The 24,352-nt window shown below is 42.9% G+C and overlaps 1 protein-coding gene across 2 annotated transcripts; it reads right to left on the bottom strand.

Moving 5' to 3' along the window:
- Positions 1–4,786: 4,786 nt before the first annotated feature.
- Positions 4,787–21,076, bottom strand: tspan7 (tetraspanin 7). 2 transcript variants are annotated; one of them, XM_085383648.1, is made up of 8 exons: positions 20,894–21,076; positions 9,808–9,996; positions 9,378–9,452; positions 9,179–9,274; positions 7,879–8,034; positions 7,552–7,635; positions 7,374–7,459; positions 4,787–7,274 (listed from the first exon to the last, which is right to left on the bottom strand). In XM_085383648.1, the coding sequence occupies exons 1-7, from the start codon at positions 20,957–20,959 to the stop codon at positions 7,391–7,393; spliced, it is 735 nt and encodes a 244-aa protein (XP_085239774.1). In that variant the 5' UTR covers positions 20,960–21,076; the 3' UTR covers positions 4,787–7,274; positions 7,374–7,390. The 2 variants fall into 2 exon arrangements, with proteins under 2 accessions (XP_085239774.1, XP_085239775.1); XM_085383649.1 differs by lacking the exon at positions 20,894–21,076 and adding an exon at positions 13,350–13,511.
- Positions 21,077–24,352: the final 3,276 nt, after the last annotated feature.

Below are 24,352 nucleotides of genomic sequence, written 5' to 3'. Positions count from 1 at the left end.
ATCCATGGCTGACAGTGTTCCTTTGTGTGTTTTTCTATTCATCTATGCCCTTTACTGCATTCTCAGTGTGTTTGGGATCATTGTCATTCTTATCATTGTTTATCTGTTGTGTTTTAAGCCTGACATTTCTTCTTTTTCCTTTCAGTTTTCCAGTTTCCTCGAAAATCTTTTAAGGACACTCTGCACAGCATGCCGAGATGTGTAAAACTGTGTTTTTCATAGTCAACTAAAAACATGGGGGCAAATGATTTCTTTTTACAACATGCGACTAGTAACAAAGTGCCATTTCTTTGCTAAGTTGCCTCAACACTGGTTCATTCCTTGAGTTAGGTGCAATTTTTGTGCTTGAATGATTCATAGGTCAGTGTTAAATGGCTTAACAAACCCTGGAGAAGCCTGGAGAACTATCACTATCACAAATTAAAAGAAAGTCGAGCACCTTGGAAGGAAACTATAAAGAAAGGAGGGCGTCTCAAGATTTTTGCACAGTACTGTGCTGTAGAGTGAAGGCAAAATATTGAAGAAGTAAAAATGTGAATGCTTAAACAAAGGACCTTTTCTGGATAAAAGCAAATGTGCTTGGAGCCTTGTCCCTGTCCCACATCCCTCCCGCTCCAAAACTGCAAAGCCTCATGAAAACAAATGAACTAATCTTAGTGCTGCTTTGAAGATTAGCTGATCCCAGATCTAGTTAAGAAAAAAAAAAAGAAACAGGTCAGCAGAGCAAATGTGCACCACTGCAGAGGAGAGATGTGAAACTGGAGCTGGCTTTGCTTTCTCAACAGACCTGTCAGTCATGGACCCCACCTCACTGAATTCCTCTATTCTACCGTGAAAGGCCTTTCCACTTGTCAGAGGACGTACCGCGCCTGAATGCAACAACCAAACCCGGATCAGTTCGGGAGAGTTTCTCGATTGTGTGTCATGTCAGGAGCTGAGCATCCACGATTACGGCGGGTGTCATCATCATCCCCGAGGCTTCAAAGAGTAAGGGAGAGAGAGGAGATAGAGGAGGAGGGGGAGGTGGTTGGGAGAGAGGGTTAGAGTGGTGTGCTGAGCTATAGGAACAGGCAGCTTGAGTGGGAACTCTAGTACTTGTCATCACAACTGCATGTTGCTGAAAAGTGTGAGGCAGGGGTGTCTGAGTTAAGCGGGGAAGCTTGAGGCGAAGCAGCAACAGCAATTAGAACAACAACAGCTGCGAGAACAACAGCGACAACAGCTCCCATCACAAACAGACAGGTGGAATGGGGCAGGCCTCCTATTTTACTTTATAAGACAGTAAATAAGGCGTCACCGTGGGGTGCAGACGGTAGGGTGTGGGTGTGGGTGTGTGTCGAAGCAGTCAAAGTAATTCCTGTTGTGGATTTAATACGATTTTTAATCAGCCATTTAAAAAAACCCAACTTGTCTTTCATACTGAACCTCGTGCGCCGCTTAAGGCTGGCAGCCATCACTGAGACAAATCAGGAGCAGCGTCCAATGTAGCACATTAGCATTTACGACAATAAATGGGAACCTTCTAATGACATAATGTTTTCAGGTAAGAAGGACTTCAGATACTTGGGATACCACGACAGGGGTTTGAAAACTTTACAACAATACTGCAGTGAGTGATTTCCCTGTTTTTGTACAGTTGTTGGATTTCATGTAATATTGTAACTTATTTGTAAATTTTAAGCACATTTGGACTATTTAGTTACCCCAAAAGAATTACGTTAACACGCATTTCAAAGCTGTGGACTTTTGTGTTTTTAAAAGGCCTAAAAATAATGAAGCTGTTTGAGCATCAGGAGGAGAATTTCGGGATTGCTGAATGTATCAACACCTTGCCACAGTGACCTTGGTTAAGATTGGTTTTTGGTTTTCTTTTCAGATTTCTGCATCTTTGAATTATTGAATAAAACATCTTACTGATGACTGTTTGTTGTGCAATGAACTCTCTAAAGTCTGCAGAGTAAACTGAACAGTGCAGTCATAAAACCCATGAAAACAATGACGTATGTCCCCGGCACAGGACAATGCGACTGCTAAAGCTCATCGGAGGAAAGCCGTCCTCAGTTTTAAATATGTCACTGTGCTTTTCCGACTTTGGTAGCGTCCCGATGCTTTTGAGAAAAGTCTCTGCCAAACTACAATAACTAGGTCAAGTCAAGCTGCTTAAAAGAAGGCTTAAAGTGAGGTAGATGCAACTTCATAGGGAAAGAGTCTTGTGCACACCATCGCATTTAGGGGAAAAATAGGATGCGGCATGGTTATACTAAGCTAAAATGAACACAGTCGTAGCAGTTAACTTTTTTTTCCATGATCGTTATTGCTCTAAACTGTTTAAGAGGGACATTGATTCAACTGTAAGGTCATTTTGAGGCTTCAGGTATTGAACTTTATTGCAATACTCTGACCTAATTAACACAGCCCAACAAACGGGTTTTAAAGGATATTAAAAGAGACTTGAGGCTTTCCCACAGAGTCTGGTTATAATTTGCAGTCTGGGGGTGGGGGGGGGGGGGGGGGGGGGGGGGGGGGGGGTAGGGGCGTGGGTGGAGAGGGGCCCCCCAACAACTCCTGACCTCAGTAGTTTTCTCTGACCGCCCTGCTGATCCACCGCGCACTCAGAGCGGTCACATTTCCGTCCGCTGGCTCATTTCAGAAGGCAAAGACTCTAAATTCTCCTTATGTTCTGTGTTTTCTTTTTTCTTTTCTTTCTTTCTTTCTTTTTTTTTTTTTAAAGTGGACTGACGATAAGCAGACTTATCTCCTCATAATTAGACCCGCTGCACTGCGCACACACCGACGCGCTCTGGAGCGGCGCTTTGTGTGTCTGCCGTGCGTGTGAGTAATAGCGCTTCCCCAGTGAATGCCTCCCTCTAGCCTATAACCCATTATGTGCAGTCGGGAGGCGGAGGCGAGGGCGAGGCAGGGCGCGGGAGGCAACGGCACGCACGCTCCATTAGCGGACCCACTGCCGCGCCGCTCTGCCGGTAATTTGCGTAACGAGATTGGAGCGAGCCCAGTCGGTCGGCGCGGTCTCCCTGCGAGTACCAGCCTCTCTTCCCCTATCGTCGCACCGCTTTTTCCGGCCTTGTTTCCGACGCAGCCCGCAGCAGCAGCAGCTGCAGCAGGGGAGGAAAACAGACACACAGAGACCGGGGAATGTGTGTGCGGCGCTTTGACAAATGCGGTTTCCCCTCCGTGTTTTCTCCCCCCTCCCTCCGCACGCTCTCTCTCTCTCTCTCTCTCGGTGAAATCTCTCCACAGTTCCGTTTTGAGCTGATAACCAGGCGCCATCATGTGGACGAGCACGGCGTGATAAGATAAAAGAAACGGCCACCTGCGCCGTTAGCGAGTGTGCAGCGATGCGGGAAGAGGGAGCTTTTGAAAGGACTGGAAGAACATAAGTGAAATTATTTATAGGATGAGATCACGTTTAATGGAAATTTACATTTTTGTTCATTTATTTTATTTTCATTTGACTTTTTAGGGGGTATTATTATAACACCATATAGGTGCTTGTCGTCTATTTAGCCTACGTTTAACTACGTTGTTACTTTTAATCCGATCTTTTCTCTACTTCTCGTTTAAACCGAGGCCCTATACACTGGTCAAATTACGAGCCATCTAGTGAATCAAATACGGATTAGATATAATTTCCCAATTTTAAGTGAATATTTTTAGTGAACCGAGTGGGGATTTTTTCGTGTTAAATGGTAAATGGCCTGTATTTGCGCTTTACACATTCAGTCATCCACGCATTCACACACACATTCACACACTGGTGATGGCAATCTACATTGTTAGAAGAAGTCTTATGGAAACAACAGGAAATCATGATGCAGAAATGGCTACAATGCTGTGCAAAATTCTTAAAAGTCAAAAGCAATAAAAAATAAAATAGACTTTATTGTAGTTTTTCTTTTTTTGAAGTGGTCTTGAGGAGCAGTTCTGAAGGTATTTCAAAGTTTTTCTTTGGACATTGGCTACTTTTTCACTCATTTCCAGTGCAGTCCTTGCACCTGAGCGTTTTCAGAGGAATGTTTCTTTCCACTTAACACCGACCCATGACTCATTCAAGCTTAAAAAAGACACCCAATTCAAGGGATGAGCCGGAACAAATTGTAAATCGTATCTTTAGGCATTTTGTTACAAGCAGCATGTCACAAAACAAATAATATCTACAGCATGCAAACGGTATCTCAAAGTCTTGTCACATTAAGAAATTTGAAAAAGTCCAAAAGAAACCTTAGAGATGCACCTTACTCTTCTTCACTGAAGACTCATCAGAAACGGTGTCAACGGAAGAGTGGCTGTCAATGTATGTTGCCATTTTCCCTGCAGCATATAAATAAATGAGGGATGGTTCAAACTTTTGCACAGTACTGTAAATGAAAAAAATCCCCAGTTACGTTTCTGTTGAAGCAAAATGACCACAGTGCAAACAAAAGTGTTATTCTGTATATTTATTGATAATAAGACCACTGATGGTGACTTAGTCGATAGTAGACGGCATGGTGCAGTTCTTCTTCGGGTGTCTAGTGACCCCATGTGTAAGCAGGATGGTATTACAATTTAGTATTTACAGGAAAATATCAGTTCAGAGAAAGGTAAAGTAAGTTTAAGGGTGCTGGAAAACATACATTCACTAAATAAATATACAGTTTCAAAAGCAACAAGCTTTGAAAAGCCACAACCAAATACTGACCAAAACCGAATAACAACAGGATCCACAGAGTCTAGACGCTCGCACTCTCTCGCTTACACGCACGCTCAAAGTTACAGAGATAGTCAGCTACAGAGGAACAAAGTCTCACACGCACACGCATACCGAAAGAGAGATAAAAAACCACTTGGTGAAAGTGTAAACTGAATGCCAACCGAACTCTAATAAATACACAGCTAAACTGCGCGTTACTCTCAACGAAACATCGGCCACGATTCTTTTTTTCAGTGCGGGGTCTTCCTATAAACTATTAAACAAATACAGCACAAAGTGTGGATTCAAAACTGTGACACAACATTTATACTGATTAGCATATTAGAATGAGAAACGGTATGTCATATAAATTACATTTCCGATACATATCTACAGCTGATGATGACGATGATTAAGCATGTTGCATGGCACCACACACAATACAGTAGATGAACACGTGTCTTCTTGCTAAATCTGGCATCCTTTGCCGTAGCAGACCGCTGACGTTAGCTCAAACCAGCAGAAAACAATTGGCGACCCTAATGATTCGACATGACACTAGCAAGCTGTAAAGCGCTGCTCTGCGAGCTCTTAACCACTAGAACGAAGCAAAAAGTAAGACGGGTCTCTTTAAAGCTAAAATCTGCCAGTAATTTCTACATTTTCTACATATAATAACACGAACACGAGTACTAAAACATCACTAAAGTGTCAGTATGCGTCATATAAGTGCTTGTTTCCCCTTGCAGACAACTTTCATCCTGTTTTCCATCTGTTCTCTATATCAGCAACACTCTAAATGTGCTTGCAGAGACTGTGTAAAAGTCAGGGCCTTTTTTCTGTATTTAATTCATATTCAGGTTTACAAGTATGACCCTCAAAAAACCCCAGCTGAAGCACATGTGGCCTTTGATTGCTCCTCAAAGGAAGCTGAAGAGCAGTAACCTTAACGATTACTAATTACTAGAGGTCTAATTCAGAGCCTGAAAAAACCCGGTCACACCAGTATTGAAGCAAAATCAGTACATTTAAATGAACTTGCAGTAGTGAAAAGATGTTTAGGTGACGTTTGCATGTTTTTCTGTTTTGGTTTTTTTAAATTTTAAACTGGATAGTCCAATTTTTTTCTTTAATATTTATTTTAACCCTCATCTACCAACCAAAAAATGTAGATACAGTTATCAGACAGCTTTCAATGGTATAATCTGTGTTTTGTAGAAACTGATTGAGTTAGCATCTACACTAATCTAAGGAGCTTGGAAAGACAAGCGTCTGGACTTCTTTAAGTTTCCTTGAAGACGTTTCACCTCTCATCCGAGAAGCTTCTTCACTTTTAAGAGCAACTAGTGAAGTCCTATGGGAATGTCCCCAAGAAGGTCATGGAACCTCTATTGATCCTCTACCTAATCACACGAGCCAAGGTGTGAAAACAGGTGTGGACCAAGGTTTCAGGTGAACCCACTGTGAAACCTAGCCCCACCCTATCATGTGATTTCCTGAGGTCAAAAAGCCCAGGATGTGAGTGGGCGTTAAGGCGTCTGGGAAGGGATCTCAAAACTGGATTATAGACAGTTGGTGTCGTAAACCACCACCTCTGTTCAACGCTGGTTGTTCACAGTGGACATAGATGGCTTCCTTAAATCCTCTTTCAAACCGCCTGTCTTCTCTGTCCGACATGGGAACATTGGCATCCTTGAAAGAGTGTCCTTTTCTTTTAGATGCAGAGATGCTATCTACACTAATATGCTAATTGGCAATTGGTGTGACCAGGCCTTTTAGACTGACCTCAAAGGTGTGACTCGCTGAACGGACTGCATTTCATTCCATGTAAAACTAATGACAGACTGTAAAATGTGCGCAAAGTTGACTGTTATTTTGTAGTTTGGTATTTGTATCCCACACTAAAGTTTCCAAATACCATTAAACCTGTGCCATTCATATTTAAACTACCTAAATACATTATTTTAGACAAGAAAAATATATCATGCTTTGTCTTAAGGTTAAAAATAATCTTTCCCCTTCTTTTTCGGCTTCCTCACTTTTCATATAAACCTAAAACATACTCCTCAGTGCATGTAATCAATTCACAAAGTGTCACAACCAAAGGATACACAAGGATGAGCGACAGCAAAGTCAAATGCAACAACTGAATCTACCTAGTAAAAGGATTGCTCTCAAGCTTTAGCAAAGTCATTTAGTACAAACATGTGCAGTGTTTTTTTTAAGCATGCTGCAGCCAACTGAGAAACCAAGTTTGAGCCCGCTCATCTACCCGAGACCAACACCGCTGTCCACTCAAGACAACTCTGGTCTACCTGCTTGCCGTGGGCCGTCCTGATCTGAGATACGTGCCGGTGAGCAACTTCTACATCGAGCCGCGATGGAACGTGTGGTATAGAAAGCTGTGGTGCAAGTGAGTCATGGAATGGTGCTTTACAGTAAGATACATTAAGATATTACATTAAGATCACAGGCAGAGAGATGGAGGGACGTAAATTCCAATTCGGATGTTGGGTAGAGTTTCAGGAATTTACTCTGGTCGTGTGTCAAGAGTCTTCGTCTCTAATTCTCTTCGACTCCCTCTCTGAAAGATAAAGAAGAGTTCACGTTGTAGAATAGAGAGAACAACGTTTTTCTTTAAATTTACTTGGAGAGGTGATCTTTGGTTTTTAATGGCTCCTACCTGCCACCTCACATCAGCTACACCATCTCATACTGATTGGCTGTGATGATCCTGGACAGACAGCAGGCCAGCAGCATGCCAATCAGCTGAAAGACAGAAAAATCGGCGCGTTGAGGATTTATTTATACACCAAACACCAAACGTGCACGCCGTCACCTGCAAAAACCTCAAGTCCTACCTGTGAGAACGCAATCCCAAACGTCACTCCTGCGATAATGGCCATGTTGGTCTCCATGAAAGAAGTGACCAACTCAAAGCAGCCCTGGAACACAGGGGGCAGGTTAGTCCGCAGAGTGTACGGGGACATGTTATATGAGCAAATCAGAGGCAAGAAGGGTATGTGGGAACGTATCTGAGGCAGGTGTTAGTATATGGAGAAGGCAGGGATTTGAAAAGGCACGTGAGGACGTCTGATGTAAACATAGCTACCTTCTAACCTGTGAGTTTTATCGACTGTCTGACAGCAGATAGATGAGAAGGAGGAAAGCAGAATACAAAAACTGACCTGGTGGTACACCTTGCTCGGGGCTACAGTCGCGTTGCGAAGGTCTTCGAGGTGGCAGTCAGAGGAGTTGAAGCAGCAGCTGGCAGGAATGCCATTTGAGGGATAATACACACTCTCAATCCAACTCGTGTAGTTATAAACGCCACAGCAACGCAGCTGAAGAGAGGCGGAAACGGAGAAAGATCAGAATTATCCTTCAATAAATCCACATTAACGACGAGTCAAAAATACAGTTTCCTTTGTTCAACAATTTCCCACATCTTCTTATGTACATCAACCATTCACACCTACACCCACTTCAGTGTCACCAATTAACCTAGTAAGCATTTTTTGGACTGTGGGAGGAAGCCAGAATACCCACCCTGACACAGGAAGAACATACACACTGTAATGTTGTAAGACAATGGGTGTTAACCACCACACCACCACGCAGCGCAGTGTCATTTCGTTTTCAGCAAACGCTGCTTACAAAGGAGTGAGTTCAGCATCAGACCGACACACTTCAAACGCATGAGCCGTGTATGGCAGCTAAGCAACAGTGCCCATTGTTAATAGTCTTATGCCTGATTTAGACACTTTGTAAATCTTTCTAGAAAGATTTCTCGGTCTACAGGAAATGAATTTCTCACTGCATGACATCCACTAACTGGGGTGGCGACGGTTTGACCCTCGGTTCTTTGAAGCCAGGCAAATGTGGGTTGTGCTGTAAAGGGCTTCGAGTCATGGATCTGATTATAATGTGATGTGGCTTTTTGTACACAAACAGTGCTTAAAAAACAATTGTTTGATTGGCTTTGTTGGCAATAAGAAAAATAAAACGTGTACTGACATCTGTGAACCTTTAGCTTTAGTCGCGTGTTTTGATTTTCTGCTGCTGGATTCTTTAGCTGTTCATTCCTTCTTTATTAGCTTATGCTAAGACTATTTTTTTCATATCCTCTCTCTCTTTCTCATCCCATCTCTTGCTCCTTTCCTGCTCCAAACGCATCACATCAGCTGGCAGAGGCGTGTTCTTTCCACAGTTAAATCAATCTGATTTTGCCACAGTCCCTATGTGCGAGCCAGTGCTGTCAGCTGTCATTGCAGGTTCAAATCAATGCAAGCCTCCTCTACCCTCTTTAACTCCACTGCCTGTGGGTCTCATGAGTAGTCCTACCCTACCCCCCAGAACTCCACAATCATCCTTAACCCTTTGCTCCACTGTCATAAGCATATGTAGACTCCAACGGTGGCGGTGGGGAAAAATACCACTTTAAAGTGACGATGTCTCATTTATTTAATCTTGAGGATGAGGGCTCACCTTGTGCTGCAAGTTATCGACGGCACGGCTCGCCTCATCCTCGGCATTGTAGTGCTTCACCGCTTCGGTGTACGTTCTGCGGAAGGTTCCCTTGATCTGCGGTTTAGGGGCGATCGTAAGCACAGGCATTAACAAGAGAAAGGCTGTTTACTGAGCTACAGTCTTAAAAAAGAAAGAAAATTGGTACATGCATACTGACCTCGTGGCGAAACACAAATCCAGAGATGCCCGCCACTAACTCAGCGAGGAAGACGAGTGACAGAAACATGGCATACTGCAGAGAAGGAAGGGAAGGAGGAGGGAGATTTGCATAGTTAGTGTGAAAACCCTCTGCTTTAGATGAATATCATTTGCCTATGGTTGTACTACTACACAACACACACACACACACACACACACACACACACACACACACACACACACACACACACACACACACACACACTCCAACACATTTACTTGACTGTCATTAATGGAACAAAGTGCCCTGCAGCAACCCCTCTGTGGGATAGCGGTCAACCATTATTCCCTGTATAATGTGACCTGAAGCTAATTAATCAGCATCGACACCATTCACTGCAACATAACACCCCCTCCACCCTCCCCCTCCTCCTCCAACAGCCTCTCACCAGCTTCAGCATCCATGGGCTTCCTCTGCAGGTGGCGAAGCAGCCAAACAGGCCGAAAACAATGATGACTGTCCCGGTGCCGATGAGGACGTATGGGGCGTTGGTGGAGTTGTCGGCTATCAGAGAGATGTACGGGCCCAACATCAGCTTCCCCCATACTCCCACCGCCAGCAGGATAGCTCCTGTTATCTAAAGGGTGGAGGTTGTGAGCGAGACAGATGTTAAACAGAGAAGCACGGAGAACAAGAATGAAATTTGCGGAGCAGGCCTTTATTGCTGCACCTCTGCGATATCATGGTTTACAAAAAGTTGTGTTTTAGCGCCACGGCAACAGGGAGGAGGAGGAAGGGGATCAATACAGAACAAGGAAGGAGTGCAATTAGAGTAAGGAGGAGGAGACGGGAGACCGAAGACACACATTTATCTGGAGTACAGGATGGCGATCACCTGCTTTACACACACACACACACACACACACACACACACACACACACACACACACACACACACACACACACACACACACACAGCAATACACAGAGGAAGAGAGAAAAGGAAAGAGGACAAATCAAAGAAGCTCTTTGATCCGAGGCGAGACGCTTCCTCCTGTTGCGCCTCTCTTAGCATTTCAAATGAAGGCTACGGATAAAAGAGCGTGTTGTACGAGGCAGCTGAAGCGGCGTGTGTCTCAGCTGGGTATGTCTTGCTGGCATCAGAAAGAGAGCGGGGTGTGGAACGGCTGCTGATGAGCTGACTCCAGCGAGGGCCAACTCATCATCCTAACCTCCTTTCTTCCAAGAGGAGGCTGTTCGCCGTCCTGCTGCCATGGCCCTCTGACTGGAGGGGGAGCAGCCTGTACAAAATGTCTCTGTGCAGCCTGAAACCTTTAAAGCTAATGAGAGAAATACACTCGGCTCTCTGCGGTTCCCTCTTAGCTATTAGTCACTGATGCAGAAGCGAAACAGAAATGATTAACAGCAATACGGAAACCGGGGCTGCCTGTAAATTCAGAAAAGCCTCCGCAGGTTAATGGTGGTGTTAACAACATTTACACTTTGCCCCCTTGGCAGGGTGCACACACAATGCCTCGACAAAGGTCTTTCACCATGACTAATAGCCAGCCTGTGCTTTGACTGAGCTGCTTTGTTCTGACTTGTTTGTTTGCAGGTTTTGAGCAAACCTTAGGTGTCCTTTTGACCTGTAGCTTCAGAATATAATAATAAAATGCAGTTGCGGAGTAAAATGGCTCAACGTAATTGTTGCTCATGCAAAAATGCGCTTATGAATTTTCCTATCAGCATCATGGCACGCCCAGACAATGAGGTCAGCTACGGCCTACGGAGAGGCAAAGCACTTTAACTGAACTAGCGCTGTATCTTCAAATTCCTTGTTTGAGGCTGTAAAAATAATTTGCATGAGTGATTCATCCAATAACCCCTGGGACAGACTGCCGACCTGTCCAGGGTGTACCCCGCCTCTCGCACCGTGACAGCTGGGATAGACTCCACGCATCCACGACCCTGAATGGGATAAGTGTGAAAAAAATGGACGGCTGGATGGTTCTACCCATTATGTGTTCGATGCATCATGCAGCAGCATTGGGTCTGACAATGACTATTTCAGCACTTTACTCCGTGCATGCACATAAGTTGACTTGTGCTGTCTTTAAATCATTTGCACTGTAACAACACACAAAGCACTACAAATTGACATATTGTAACTTTAAAGTTGATCTCAGTACAAACATGAGGCAAGAACTGATGAATGATTAATTCAGTTTCTCGCTCTGTTTTGGTCTCTATCAAATAGCTGTCTTGTTATCTGCTCTACAATATTAACCACTGAGCTGCATAATTTATCTGACCCCAGTTTGATGGCGAGCATGCAGTGAAATGTAGCTCAATCACAGCTTTTTTGGCTGATACCAGTCTCACAGATTTGGAAAGAAGGTTGTTGAAAGCAGTGAGACTAAACCAAACTGTTAAAGTCACAAAACAAAAAGCTAAAAGACGCTAAAGAGCTGCAGAATCTCTGTGGCTTCATCACTACAACTCATATTATATACACTCATCCAATTATTAGTAATAGAGTAATGCTCATTATATGTATAATCAGGTGTAAGTAGGCAAGGAAAAAGACTTTTGGCAGCAGAAGCCTTCTGGTTTCCATCTGTGTGTGCTTATGGTTCTATTGACTATATTATGTAAACTAATTATGTTCGAGCAGGCTTGCAGGTAAACAGTCCATGTGGAGAGCAAAAGCAGGATGGCATTTGACAACTATGATCTTTTTTTTTTTTTGAAATACCTTAAAACAGAAATCTTTTACAGTCATTTAATCTTGACTAAATAATAAAATTCAACACATTTTTAGGCAACTTTCTGTGACATATGCATGGCTGTCTGTCGCCCTTATGAACTTGAATTGAACACTCTACAAATGAGAGACTTCAGAGCAGGGATTTCAAACTCATTTTTAATTGTACAGCCCACTTTGACTTTAAGTGGACCGGACAAGTGAAACTATATTATTATTATTATTCTTTGTTTTTCTTGATTGATGAACATTTTCTTCTTTTTCTTAACAGAAATCTCTATAATAGACAGTGAAAAACAGTCATTTAACTGTTTATCTATTACTTCGCTGCTTTGGTGCCTTATGAATGGCTGTGGAGGAGGTCTTTATCAGAGGAACAAGCGGTAAAACTTGTCATTTTTGTAAAGTACAAAAATTTATGTTCGACATCATATTTTCAGTCATCCAGTGGACCAGATTGGAGTCTTTGCGTGGCCGATTCTGGGCCCTGGGCCGTATGTTTGACGCGCCTGCTTTAGACCATCAGCAAAAAATGATCGATTCGCCTACCTCTGTAATGCAATAATAATCGACGCAATTACATTTTGTTGAGAGACTGTTTTCGGACACTTTATAGATGGACGCTTCAAATTAAATAATTGACAAAGAAATGCACTTCATCACTTCACTGATGCAAAAATCATTTTAAAAATCCAATAGTGCCATAAAGCAGCTGTGGACAGTGATTTGCAACATTACCCCCTGAAAGCCAATACAGTGGAGAGAACATTTCTGGTTCATAAAATCTATTTTTTTCCCCTCCGCACTCTCAATTTAAATCTATACTGGAAAACCAGAGGACACTGAAAGCATTCAGATAACACAATGTGATATAAAGAAAGATATATGGGCTTCGAAATGTGGAAAGGAGAAAAAAAGCAGCATTTTTAAGAGGCTCCACAGATGCAAAAGTTTAAACACTATGACTAAATGGGACAGGCCTGCTATTATACTGTCATAATAGCAGACCTAATAAAAGAAGGTACAAAGTGTTGGCTAAACTGATGCAACTTAACATATGTAAGCAAGCTGTTTTTTTCAGTTCCCTGCTCAGCTGAACTGAAGGACTGCAGGCTGATGATTAGATTCTTTAGTAATGACAGCTACTCTTTCTATTAACAGTGAATCTAATAGCCAGAGCAGACTGTCATTCCGGAGAACAGTCCTCTTGATGACGATCTACTCACTGTTTATGGCCATCAGCGACAAAATGTCTCTCCTCAAAAGAGCCGCTGCCGCTGCATACCAATAAATGATCATCTTGTCACTGCTAAAGTGCTAATTTTAAAGTCAACTGGGAAATCAAGTCAGAGAAGCATGGGGCAAAATCGTCTCGACTTCACTTCTGCTGCTGAATTTCAAACACCTCTGCCTCCTCCTCCTTCTCCACCCCCCTCCACCCACCCACCCTCGGGTGTTTTGTTTGAAATTCAATGCCCGACTGGCCACCCTGGTTCCAGCACAGAGTTTAAAACAGGTCACCCTCCTCTCTCTTCCCTCCTCCTCCTCCCTTCATCGGCCTCATAAAGAAACAGAAGGTGCAATGACAAAATATATGACTCCACCACCTGCTCTGCGTTCCCCAGCCCAGTATGTGCACACCCATGTATGTGTGTTCTTCCCAATTATTACATTATTTGCCACGAGAAACCCATAGAAACACTTCTTCTGCACTAAATGCGGTGCCAGCGCTCTCTCCGAGCTCTGCCCTAAGGGGCTGAGGACACCCAGTGAGCCGCGAGACTCTTCTGCACTTTTGGCGCACGAAGCATGAAACCTGAAGCTGTTGATGTAAGGGAGTGCTAAAAGACCATCCAATCCAGACTAAATATAAAAGTTCACACGCGTGACACCGGTGCATGTCTACAATGTAGGAAGACACAGCACAACTCTTCTATTCAAGAGTTTTTCGACTACAGATCCTAACTCGAAGGGCTGATCTCAGCTTTAACAACGTTCTACAAAGTTAGGGTTAATTCAGTTAGGATTTATTCAGGTTTTGCTCAAAGGAAAGTATTGAAGCTTTTGGGTTTTCTTTTTTAGCTTTCTAGGGTGAATGTTCAGGGTGAGTGCAGAGGGGAGCTTTTAGATCATTTCCCCCTGGCTATATCTGGCTGCTACCAAAAAGACAGACGGGAATAAGTCTGTAATGCACAATTATGGCTAAAAAAGATCAGTCACACAGTACTGTGTTCAGTGCTGCCTTATGTTTGTACTGTTCCCTGCATGATCATATTTGAAGACTGGGCTGATAATCAAAAGGTAAACAGAGGAAAATCCAAAGCACTGCAAATCAAACAGAGATAGCATTTCACTCCTCACTTCACGGATTAATCGCAAACGAATTTATCTCAAAATTTGGTTTTAGCGATTCCTTGAGTGATCTGCCGTTTCAAATCCTCGGGAAAAGTAGTATAAGGAGTGTTAAATACAACTGAGCAGAATCAATTTTTTTTGTATTATTTTCGAATCGGAAAAAGAATTTGCAGCTTAACACCCTAGTAAAAAAAGAGCTGGCAGAAATATTGATTGTGCACTACAAATTTAAGGCTTTTGTAGCGCTGTGTTGGTTTGCATAATTTGTATTTGCGCTTTCATTATTAAGCGTGTAAAATATTCAAACAACTCTAACAAGCTTGAATTTGGTATGACAACCTTTATGCTTCAACACAGCCTGACCCCTCTTAGATATGTTTTCTTGTTATTTCTTGTTGAGGCCCGGGCTCTGGGGAGGCCCATCCATGACAAGATCTCTAACAACACTGGCGAAAAAGCCACCCCAAACCACGACAGAGCCTCCGCTGAGTTTTACAGATGGCTGTAGACACTCATTGTTTTGTACATATTGTCCATGATCTTAACCAAAAATTTCACATTTTTATTTATTGTTCTATAAGATGTGTTGCCACTGATTTTTAGTCTAGTTCCTGACAGCCTTTTAGGCATTTTTCATGGATTCATTAATAAATAAATGGTAATAAATCAAGTGCTTTAACAAAGTGAGTTAGGTGCCTTTTATTATAGTTGAATGACTCATTGGCAGTGTTGGGACTAACGCGTTATTAAGTAACGCGTTACAGTAACTACGTTATTATTGTGGTAATGAGCACGGTAACTAGTTATTATGCCAAAACCAGGAACGCGTTACTCGTTACTGGGATTTAGATGGGCTCGTTATTCGTTACTTCGTGTGGTGGCTATCACGGAGCTTCCACAGATTCAATAACATTAGCAAGTGGTGGAGGCCAGCAGGTGGATGAGGGAAAGGGGAGGCAAGAGGAGAGACCCGAAGCGACTGCCGGTCCGAGTGTCAGGTGAACTGAACTTCAGGTAAGAAGTTATGACCTGCAGTCCATCTGGGTCAGACATAAACCAAGTTTATTTTCGTTGTGCTGACTTTTTCCTACTGGGTACTAGCTAGCATGAGGGAGTTTCTATACAGCTGGGTGGGTGCTATGATGTTACTGATGTTGAACTTTGTTTTGTTCATAAGGTTAAATATTAGAGTTGCCAACCGTCCCCTAAAAACGGAATCATCTCATATTCAGAGAAAATATTACGCGTTTCATATTGAGGTGAAAAGGAACGCGATTTGTCCCGGACTTCAGCTACAATGAAAAAGATACAAAGGTGGAGTTATTCTGTGTCTTTGCTGCACAGCTGCCTCTTCTCCTCTCATCCTCTCACCCTCCCTCTCCTGTTTCTACTTCAATCATTAAACTGATCAATGATCAGCTGATCGACTTTTCTCTCTTGTTTGTTTATCGCCCACAGAAAGGCGAAACCAGCTGATGTCGCGGTAAACAACAGCAGCACGTTTAAGCTTGATCAGCTGATGTTAGAATTTAATTAATATTAATTTCTAGTATCAGCTGATGTTTGCTGGAGCCACAGCTGTAAAGCTGCTGGTCATGATGTCGGTTTGAATATGTGATGAGAGGGAAACATGAAGATGAAACCAGGAGATGTCCTTACTGAATCATCAGAGCTGTGATGGAGAAACAGGTTTACCTTTTAGGTGACATGAATGAGTTGAAGGGAAGTTATGAACTGTTTCTGAGAGACAAATAACACCAGGATCCTTTTTTCATGTAGCTGACATCTGGTAACTGTGCAGGGGCGGATCTAGCAAAGTCTTACCAGGGGGCCATGTAGGGCGTTAACAGGGAAAGGGGGGCACAAAGAAATACTTTCTTATTCTCATTTAAAATGTCTCGCTTTTAAAAAATAATTATCTGAGTCTTACAACAAACGATTGATAGATTGATACATTGATACATATATACCATGAAAACAGTGTACATCACTGTCACAACAGTGTTTGTTTTCATTCAAAGGCTTTATGATTTTTCCTATGTCCTGGGCCGATTTTTTGTCCCAGTCCAGCCCTGTATGCAGCTCATCTGCAGTCTGGTGTTACCTACATCTTCCTATTCAGAAGGCAGAATTTCCGAGTTCTGAGTACAATCGAAAGCACCACGACTGCAGTTTTTGTGTTGGATGTAAAAAGCGCACATGACGCTGTGACGTAGGCTAGAATCATAGCGGCGGTCAACAACGGTCTAGGCGTGGGATTTCTCTCGTGGAAATGTGCACATTATCTTTTCCTTTCTATTGGTAGGTGGCACAGTGCACTTGTGGCAAGTAAGCAAGCTAGAAGACTGGCAAAGTTATGGAAGAAACACATTAACAAGAGAATTCTGAGTAAAACCAAAGTTACTTTCCCTAGTAACTAGTTACTCTGAAAGTAACGAGTAACTTGAAGTAACTGAGTTACTTTTGAGAGAAGTAACTAGTAATGTAACTAAGTTACTAATTTAAAGTAACTTACCCAACACTGCTCATTGGTAATTATTTTGTGGCTTAACAAACAAAAATATTCCTCTGAAAATGGTCAGGTTCATGGGCTGGCAGCCAGTGTCCAATGACAAACTCTGAAAGACCTTCAGGAAGTCATTTTTAAAAAAATGACAAGAAGGTCTGGCTGCTCAGAAAAAAAAAGAAGAAAGATATAAGAGATGGCTCAAGACTTTTGCACAGCACTGTATCATACAACACAACAGCACAAACCCAAAGGACAACCCTAAAATTACAACTCTTCTGCATAGCCAGCAACTGAAATTGGAAAAATAAAAAAACCCTAAAACAATTATGTAGTCTATATATTATTGACTGATGTATATTGAAACACATTTGAATGATATTTCAATATAAATTAAATATCTTGTTCTGTCTTCTTCGGTGGGAGGATTTAATGAATTTCCCTCTTTATGTTATATTAAACTGAATATTTTGAGTTTATGGACTGTTGGGCAGACAAAAAATACTCTTTTTCTAAGTGTTTGCTACATAAAACAATAATTTGGAGTAATTGCTTATTGCATCACCGCTTTCAGCAAAGTGCTGGATATTTACATCCTTTCACAACCACAACAAAACAGGGAGTCAACAAAACTAATAAGCAGTATCTGCATTAACGTCACATTTAAAGCTAACAGGTATTTTACTGCTAACAGGAACGCTGTATCTCAATATGACACTGCCACTGTGTATTTACAATCCACTATTTCAGATAGAAATACTATCCTGTTGACTACACCGCACTTATATTTGTTATGCAGCTCTACAGATTATGATTTAAAAGCTGACAAAGCGCATATAAAACACACACACAACAGTTTTTATGTGGTTAGTTAAACCACACAAATCTACATTTAAATGAGTGGAACTAGTTCTGCTGCTTCAAACAGCAACACTGAAATACAGCAATAATTATGAAGTAGCGGTAAAACAATGTGAGGCTGACAGAGCTTACAGACCTTTTACTTTTCTAAGCTCATTTTTGCTCTGCAGTTGAGTATTTCACAGCGCTACATAATGCCAAAATATGTCATCACAAGCAAGACTCCTACATTGTAAAAAATAGGGATAAGGACAAGAATCGATACAGCATAGTACAGAGACACAAAATAAATAAATAAATTAAAACACTATGAAGAAGAAGACTCGTCTCATCTGACAGGAGGCAATCTTTCTGCAGGCAGTCGCAGTCTGACTCAGACTGACTGCATTTAATCTCAAATTGCTGTCTAATTTATAAATGCAGACAGGTTGCCAACATGCTACCATCAGTCTGAATGACTCTTTATCAATTAGTGCAGTTTCGACACAACTTGGTGCCCCTGGTTGTATCCTGGTTACATTCCTGTAGAACAGAAAGGTTGGTGAGCACAAATATAATAGTTAAATGTGGGTTTATGTCTATGCAGACAGCAAAGGATGTGTGATTTTTGATCATTTATCACCGATAAACGCTGTATTATCAGAAACAGATTGCATGTAATTGCTAACTTGAGCCCCTGATGCTGTCTTACAACATTTATTCCAGGTTTTAGTCAGAGTGTTGACAATATCATTTTGAAGACAAAAAGAAGTGAGATAACGTTATCTTATTGGATAAAACAGATCCTGAGTGTTTAACTTTGAGGACCTTATTTGCGATCGTAAAATCGCAATATTTAATATCATAAACCCTAAATCAACCCTTAGTTATTCTCTAACGGACTTATACTGCTGGGGATTTCCATGATGCACTGAGTGTTTGTCTTTCTCTCACCGAGTGTTTATGCACCACTCTGCAATTAATTATGAGATATTATTAATCTCTGGCTATCTTCCACAGCACGTCCTCTGTCTTGTCTCCCTACTAGGGCTGCCACAAACGACTATTTTGATAGTCGACTAGTCACCGACTATTTTTGCGATTAGTCGACTAATCAGATCATCATCCATTAGACGTAAAACTACAGCTTATTGCACCAGCAGCATCTGGTCTTATATAACTATCATTAGCTTACAGCTTTAAGTGTTTAAGGTCTGTGCTAACTAAAAATAAAGACAAGATGATAGTTTATTCAATTTTAATGAAATTTGCAATTGTTTCGGTGAAGTTTAATAAACTCCTTGCTATCTAAAATATAACAGGACACCGGAGTATATTCTGGAGCATCTCACACTTCTGATAATCAGCTGTCTGCTTGACGTTTATTCAGCTGTGCAAAAACTATAACTTTAATCTCAGACAAACTGATTTACTCAGGAACAAATAAAATACTAAAAAAAAAAGCCAAACAATAACATTTTAAGTTATCTAAGTGACTCATATATATTTAACCTGAGTAGCGAAAGACAGCGGTGGGTTTGAAAACGATTTGCGGGGAGTCCGGTGTTCTCACGGCGCTAGTGAGCCTAGCCCCCGGCTCGCTAACGAGCTAGTGGGTAACAGATGTCTCCGAAAACGTCGGAGCGCTTTTGAAAATATGTGGTGTCCTGATAAACTGAGCAGATATTTGAGGTTTACACAGCTACATTCTCGCCTGAAAATATGTTAAACGTTTATTTTGTGACCCAGAAAGAATAATAAGAGTAACATTAAAACTAACTAGCTGCCGCCATTGTTGGAAACTGCGCTGGGCCGCGCTATGAATTCTGGGACACAGCTGCTTCTTCTTCTTCTTCTTCGGGGTTTAACGGTAGCTGGCATCCTTGTACATGCAGTGCTGCCATCTTCTGTTTCAGTCCGTTATTACACTCTTAAATCCTGCTACTTATTCCTGCGTCTTTTGGGATCTTACAAAGCTTCAAACGACGTGTCGACTATTAAATCAGTCGTCGACGATTTTGATAGTCGACGTAATCGTGACTAGTCGACAAATCGTGGCAGCCCTACTCCCTACCCTCACCCCCAACTGGTCGTGGCAGATGGCTGCTCCACTCTGAGGCTGGTTATGGTGGAGGGGTTCTTCTTGTTAAAAGGGAGTTTTTCCTTCCCACTATTGCCAAATCTCTTGCTCACAGAGGGGCGTCTGATTGTTGGGGATTTCGCTGTATTACTGTAGGGCCTTTACCTTTACATAAATAAAATGAACATCACAAAATGTAAAAAATAATTTTTTAAAAATCGCAATATGGTAGAGTGAAGTGTTGCGACATAATATAGCGGGATGTCTGGTGAGCGCCACCTTTAGTAATAAGTAATTAGTACACAATGACTCGTTTTAAATTTGATGCCTTCACGCATTAATATGAATCAGCTAATCGCATATTTTTGGTAGTTTATTCATAATTTGTAGTCCTTTATGTAACGTTTGAGTCTGGAGCGCAACAGAGTAGCATCATGTGCACTTGTTTCTGACGATGAAGTAAAAATAAATTCCACCACTGAGGCTACACCGACGGTGCGAGGGCCCTTTAAGAATCTATACCAGCGACCCCGAAATCTATAGTATGTGGCCGGGGAAAATGGGCTCTAACCAGGGCCTCATTGCACAGACCAGGCCCTTAACGCCGGAGTTAAACCATCGCAGTGATGTTAACATCATCCACCTCGCTAACTGATACCAACCATGATGCTATATGTGATATAAGCTACGCACTGACGCCCAGCAGCCAAAACGGGCTGTGTGTAACCTTAACCCCCGTTACATAGCCCGCTAGTAGATAACAAATGTCCCACAGACGCCGAAATAGGCGGCTTTATTTCACCTGTGTGGATTAATATCAAAATTGAGCGTTTATTCAAACGACGGAATGGATCCGTCGATGATGCTGGCACTGTCCACTCCTTCATCGCGCACAACAAAAACAGAGCAGCGGCGGATTGAGATGGACTGACATCTTCCTCCGCAGGGTATTTCTTTTGTGTTTAAGAGGATAGAAAAAGGCTACCTACCCAAAATACGAACGAGTACACGATGAGGAGAGTTTTAAGGCAGGTGATGACCGGTTTGGTCTCCATTGTGGATCTACGCTGGACCCGCTGTGGTAAAAATTAACGGGAGCAGAAAAAAACAGAAACGTCTCCTGCGAGCTGTCGCGTTGCGCCCCTGCTCTGATGCAGCCGCACGGCGTCACTAGACCTGCTCACAGCTCTCAAATCATGATCACTGCTCTTTTTTCATTTAGCATCAAACAGCAGCATCGATTACTGCATGACGCCAACAGTTTTTAATAATGCTGAATTTCCTCAGTGGCGGAAGAAAAATATAGATCCTCGGGGGTGACTCCAGTAAAAGCTTCTTAAAGTGAGTGAAAATAACAAATACTCCATTACCAGTCAAAATTTACACTCCAAAGGTTATTCAGGTAAAGTGAGTACCATGCATTGGTGTGTTGTTAAGTTTGCTGACTTACAAAGAAATGAACAGTCTCTAATTTTTATGGAGAGACAGAATATCAACCAGAAATTCCAGAAAAAAAGAAACCACATTATACAAAAGTTAGAAATTGATTTGTATTTAATCCCCGAGCAAAACATGACTTAGTACTTGGTGGAAAAACTCTTGTTGCTAAGTACAGTAGTAAGATGTTTATTGTAGTAGCTGATCACCAAGTTTGCACGTGTCTCAGTAAGGATTTTGTCTCACTCCCCAATTAAGGAAACTCTAAATCCTTTAGGTTTCTTGACTGCTGCTTGGCAACTTAAAGCTTCAGCCCCCTCCATAGATTTTCTGTAGGATAGTGGTCTGGAGACTGGAGACAATTTCTCTTTCCCTTGCTGGAAGAACCATGACCCATCTTTAGTGTTCTGGATGAAGGAAGGGAGTTTTTGTCCAATATTTTATGGTACATGGCCCCATCCAGTGTGTTGGGGACCCTGTACTCTTAACAGAAAAAATAGCCCCAAAGTCCCAAACACAGCAGGCACATTTAATGCCTAAGAGATCGATTTTAGTTTCATCCGACCACAACACTTTCTCCCAAGCCTTGTCTAAATCACTCAGCTGTTCACTGGAACCTTGCGGTTGCTGCAAGATTTCAATCCATTATGCTGTAGTGCATTACCAATGGTGTTCCTGGTGACTGTGGTTCCAGCTACCTTCAGATCATTAACAAACTCCTCCAGTGTAGTTTTCAGGTGATCTGGCACTCTTTTAATAAGGCAAGATTTTGCATGGAGCTCTAGACCAAGCGAGATTGATAGTTTTAGATCTCTTCCATTTCCAAATAATCACACCAATAGTTGTTACCTTCTCACCAAGTTTCTTGATGATGGTCCTGTAGCAAATTCGAGCCTTGCACAGCTCTACAATCCTGTCACTAACATCCTTTGACAGCTCTTTGGCCATGCTCGTGGTGGAGAAAAATTGAGATAGAATAAGACAGAATAATACAAAAATGTGAGTACAAAAGTACTCATGTTTTGCACTCAAAAGTGCAAAAATTCCTAGAAGCTTAAATAAAAAATGTTGGTATATTATAATTACAACTGAAAATGTAAAAGTTCCTAGAACCCTTAGATTTTTTTTATTTTTTATTTTTGGCCTGTCCCGTTTGGCTCTTTTGCCATCAGAATTGTTGTCTAAAGGCAAAGAAAGATGCCCAACGGATTTACTTTACCAAACTGACCATCCCAGCCTTGCCGTAATGGTCCATTTGATTCACCTTTTATTGTTTATTTTATTTTCACTTACTGAATACGGGACAGACTTGACTGGGGGAAAGAAGGGGAGAAAGAAAGAGGGAAAGAGAAACAGCTGAGAAGAGGGACGGGGGAGAAGGGCAAAAGACAAAAACCAACAGAACGGGCAGAGAAAAAAAAATGCATATATCAATCACCTGGATCACCTGCTGAGAAAGAAAAAAGAAAGCAAGCAGAAGAGAACAAGAGTAATAGAATAAACAACATCACAATGATATATGGGAATATGACAGTAAATACTAAATGTTAAACATTATTGTGCAGCACATAAGATCAACAGAACACAGTGTGCTTTGAGGTAGGAGCCAAAAAGGGTGTAGTTTGTGGGTGTGATCACCTGTGTGTACACCTGTGAGCATGGACGCGCTTGTTTTTTTTGTTTTTTTTTAAAGGTTCCTTCATGTAATAATCTGCTAGAGGGTGTGGGGGGGCCACAGCCCCGTCCTCCAGGGCGTGAAGCAGGTGTGGAGGAGATCAAAACTCCAGACATCCAGAGGCCCCCAGAACACAAGAGACCAAGGAAGACCAACAGAGGGGCAGCTGCGCCACTGTCCCGGAAAGAGCTGAGGAGAGTCCCAGATGAGGGCTCACTCAGCAGCCGCGGAGCAGAAGCCAGGGGGAGTTGCAGTGACGCGCCCGTGAGCTCCGCCGGCAGCCAGCTGCGCCTGAGTGACCGAGCCCCAGGCCGAGAGGCCGGGGGCACCCCACCTCCGAAGTGGCCCGAGCGAGCCCCAGGCTCCAGGCCCCGATAAGCGGCCGCCAAGGAGTGAGCCGGTGTGTACCTGGACGCCCATCCCCGGACACAAAGAACCACCAACGCACCGATGTCTGAGGGGGTCCGCCACTGGCAGGGAAAGTGGTGGTAGGGGGAGATAGGCCTCCAAACCCTGGAGGGCCTGAGATGTCCCCAGAGAGGTGGCGCCTGACACCCAACCTGACATATAGACACAGACATACAGGCACACACAGATACAAACATCCATTCCCACCCTCATGCTCTCATATGCACTTACTCCACACTCAACCAACGTGGAGACAGACATAAAGAGACGCTGTACACACAATCACACTCCCCAAGCGTACTCTACAAACCGGGTCTAGGTGCCCCCGCCCCTGGAGGGGGGAACTGCACCCAGACCCAGGTGGTGTTTCCCTTTTCCCTGCGGTGGGGGGAGGCAGACCGCCCCGACTCCGCAGCAGCAGGAAGGCTCCACACTCCAGACCGCAGTCGGACGGTCAACTCCTCCTCCTAGTCCTAGCCCCCCTGCTCCAGCAGGTCGCAGAGAACGGGGGTGAGAGAAGACTCCGAACCTCCCTCCACCCGCTCATTGTAATGTTGATGCATGTGTGTTCTAAGGTGCATTTAAAACCCAGGAGGGCTTGGAGCTACCTGCCAGAGAGCAGCAGGTAAGCGCATGGTCTCTCCTGCTAGCCCTCAATGTCTACGTGTATTTAAAATTGAGAGGTGGGCAACGATGCCAGGGGTGGGGTGTACACCCTGATGGTACTTTGGACTCCGTGTATCGTGCCCACCCCCAAGATCCTATATGTATGTGTAATGAGAGTGTGAGTAATGTGAATGTCTAAGTTGTGGGATAAAATTGAGGCAGAGGCAGCCAGAAGGGGACAGAGGGGGGGGGGTAGCCTCCTCTGCACCCTGGTGACATACCCCTACTCCAAGGCCCTGCATGTGTGGGTGGTTGTGGTGGA

Source organism: Rhamphochromis longiceps, linkage group LG16 (assembly GCF_057381845.1).
Source record: "Rhamphochromis longiceps isolate RC_006_pf linkage group LG16, R_longiceps_female_GT1.1, whole genome shotgun sequence".
Classification (NCBI taxonomy): Eukaryota; Metazoa; Chordata; class Actinopteri; order Cichliformes; family Cichlidae; genus Rhamphochromis; species Rhamphochromis longiceps.
The sequence above is the reverse complement of the archived record's forward strand: the minus strand, read 5'-3'. Positions and strand labels throughout refer to the sequence as shown.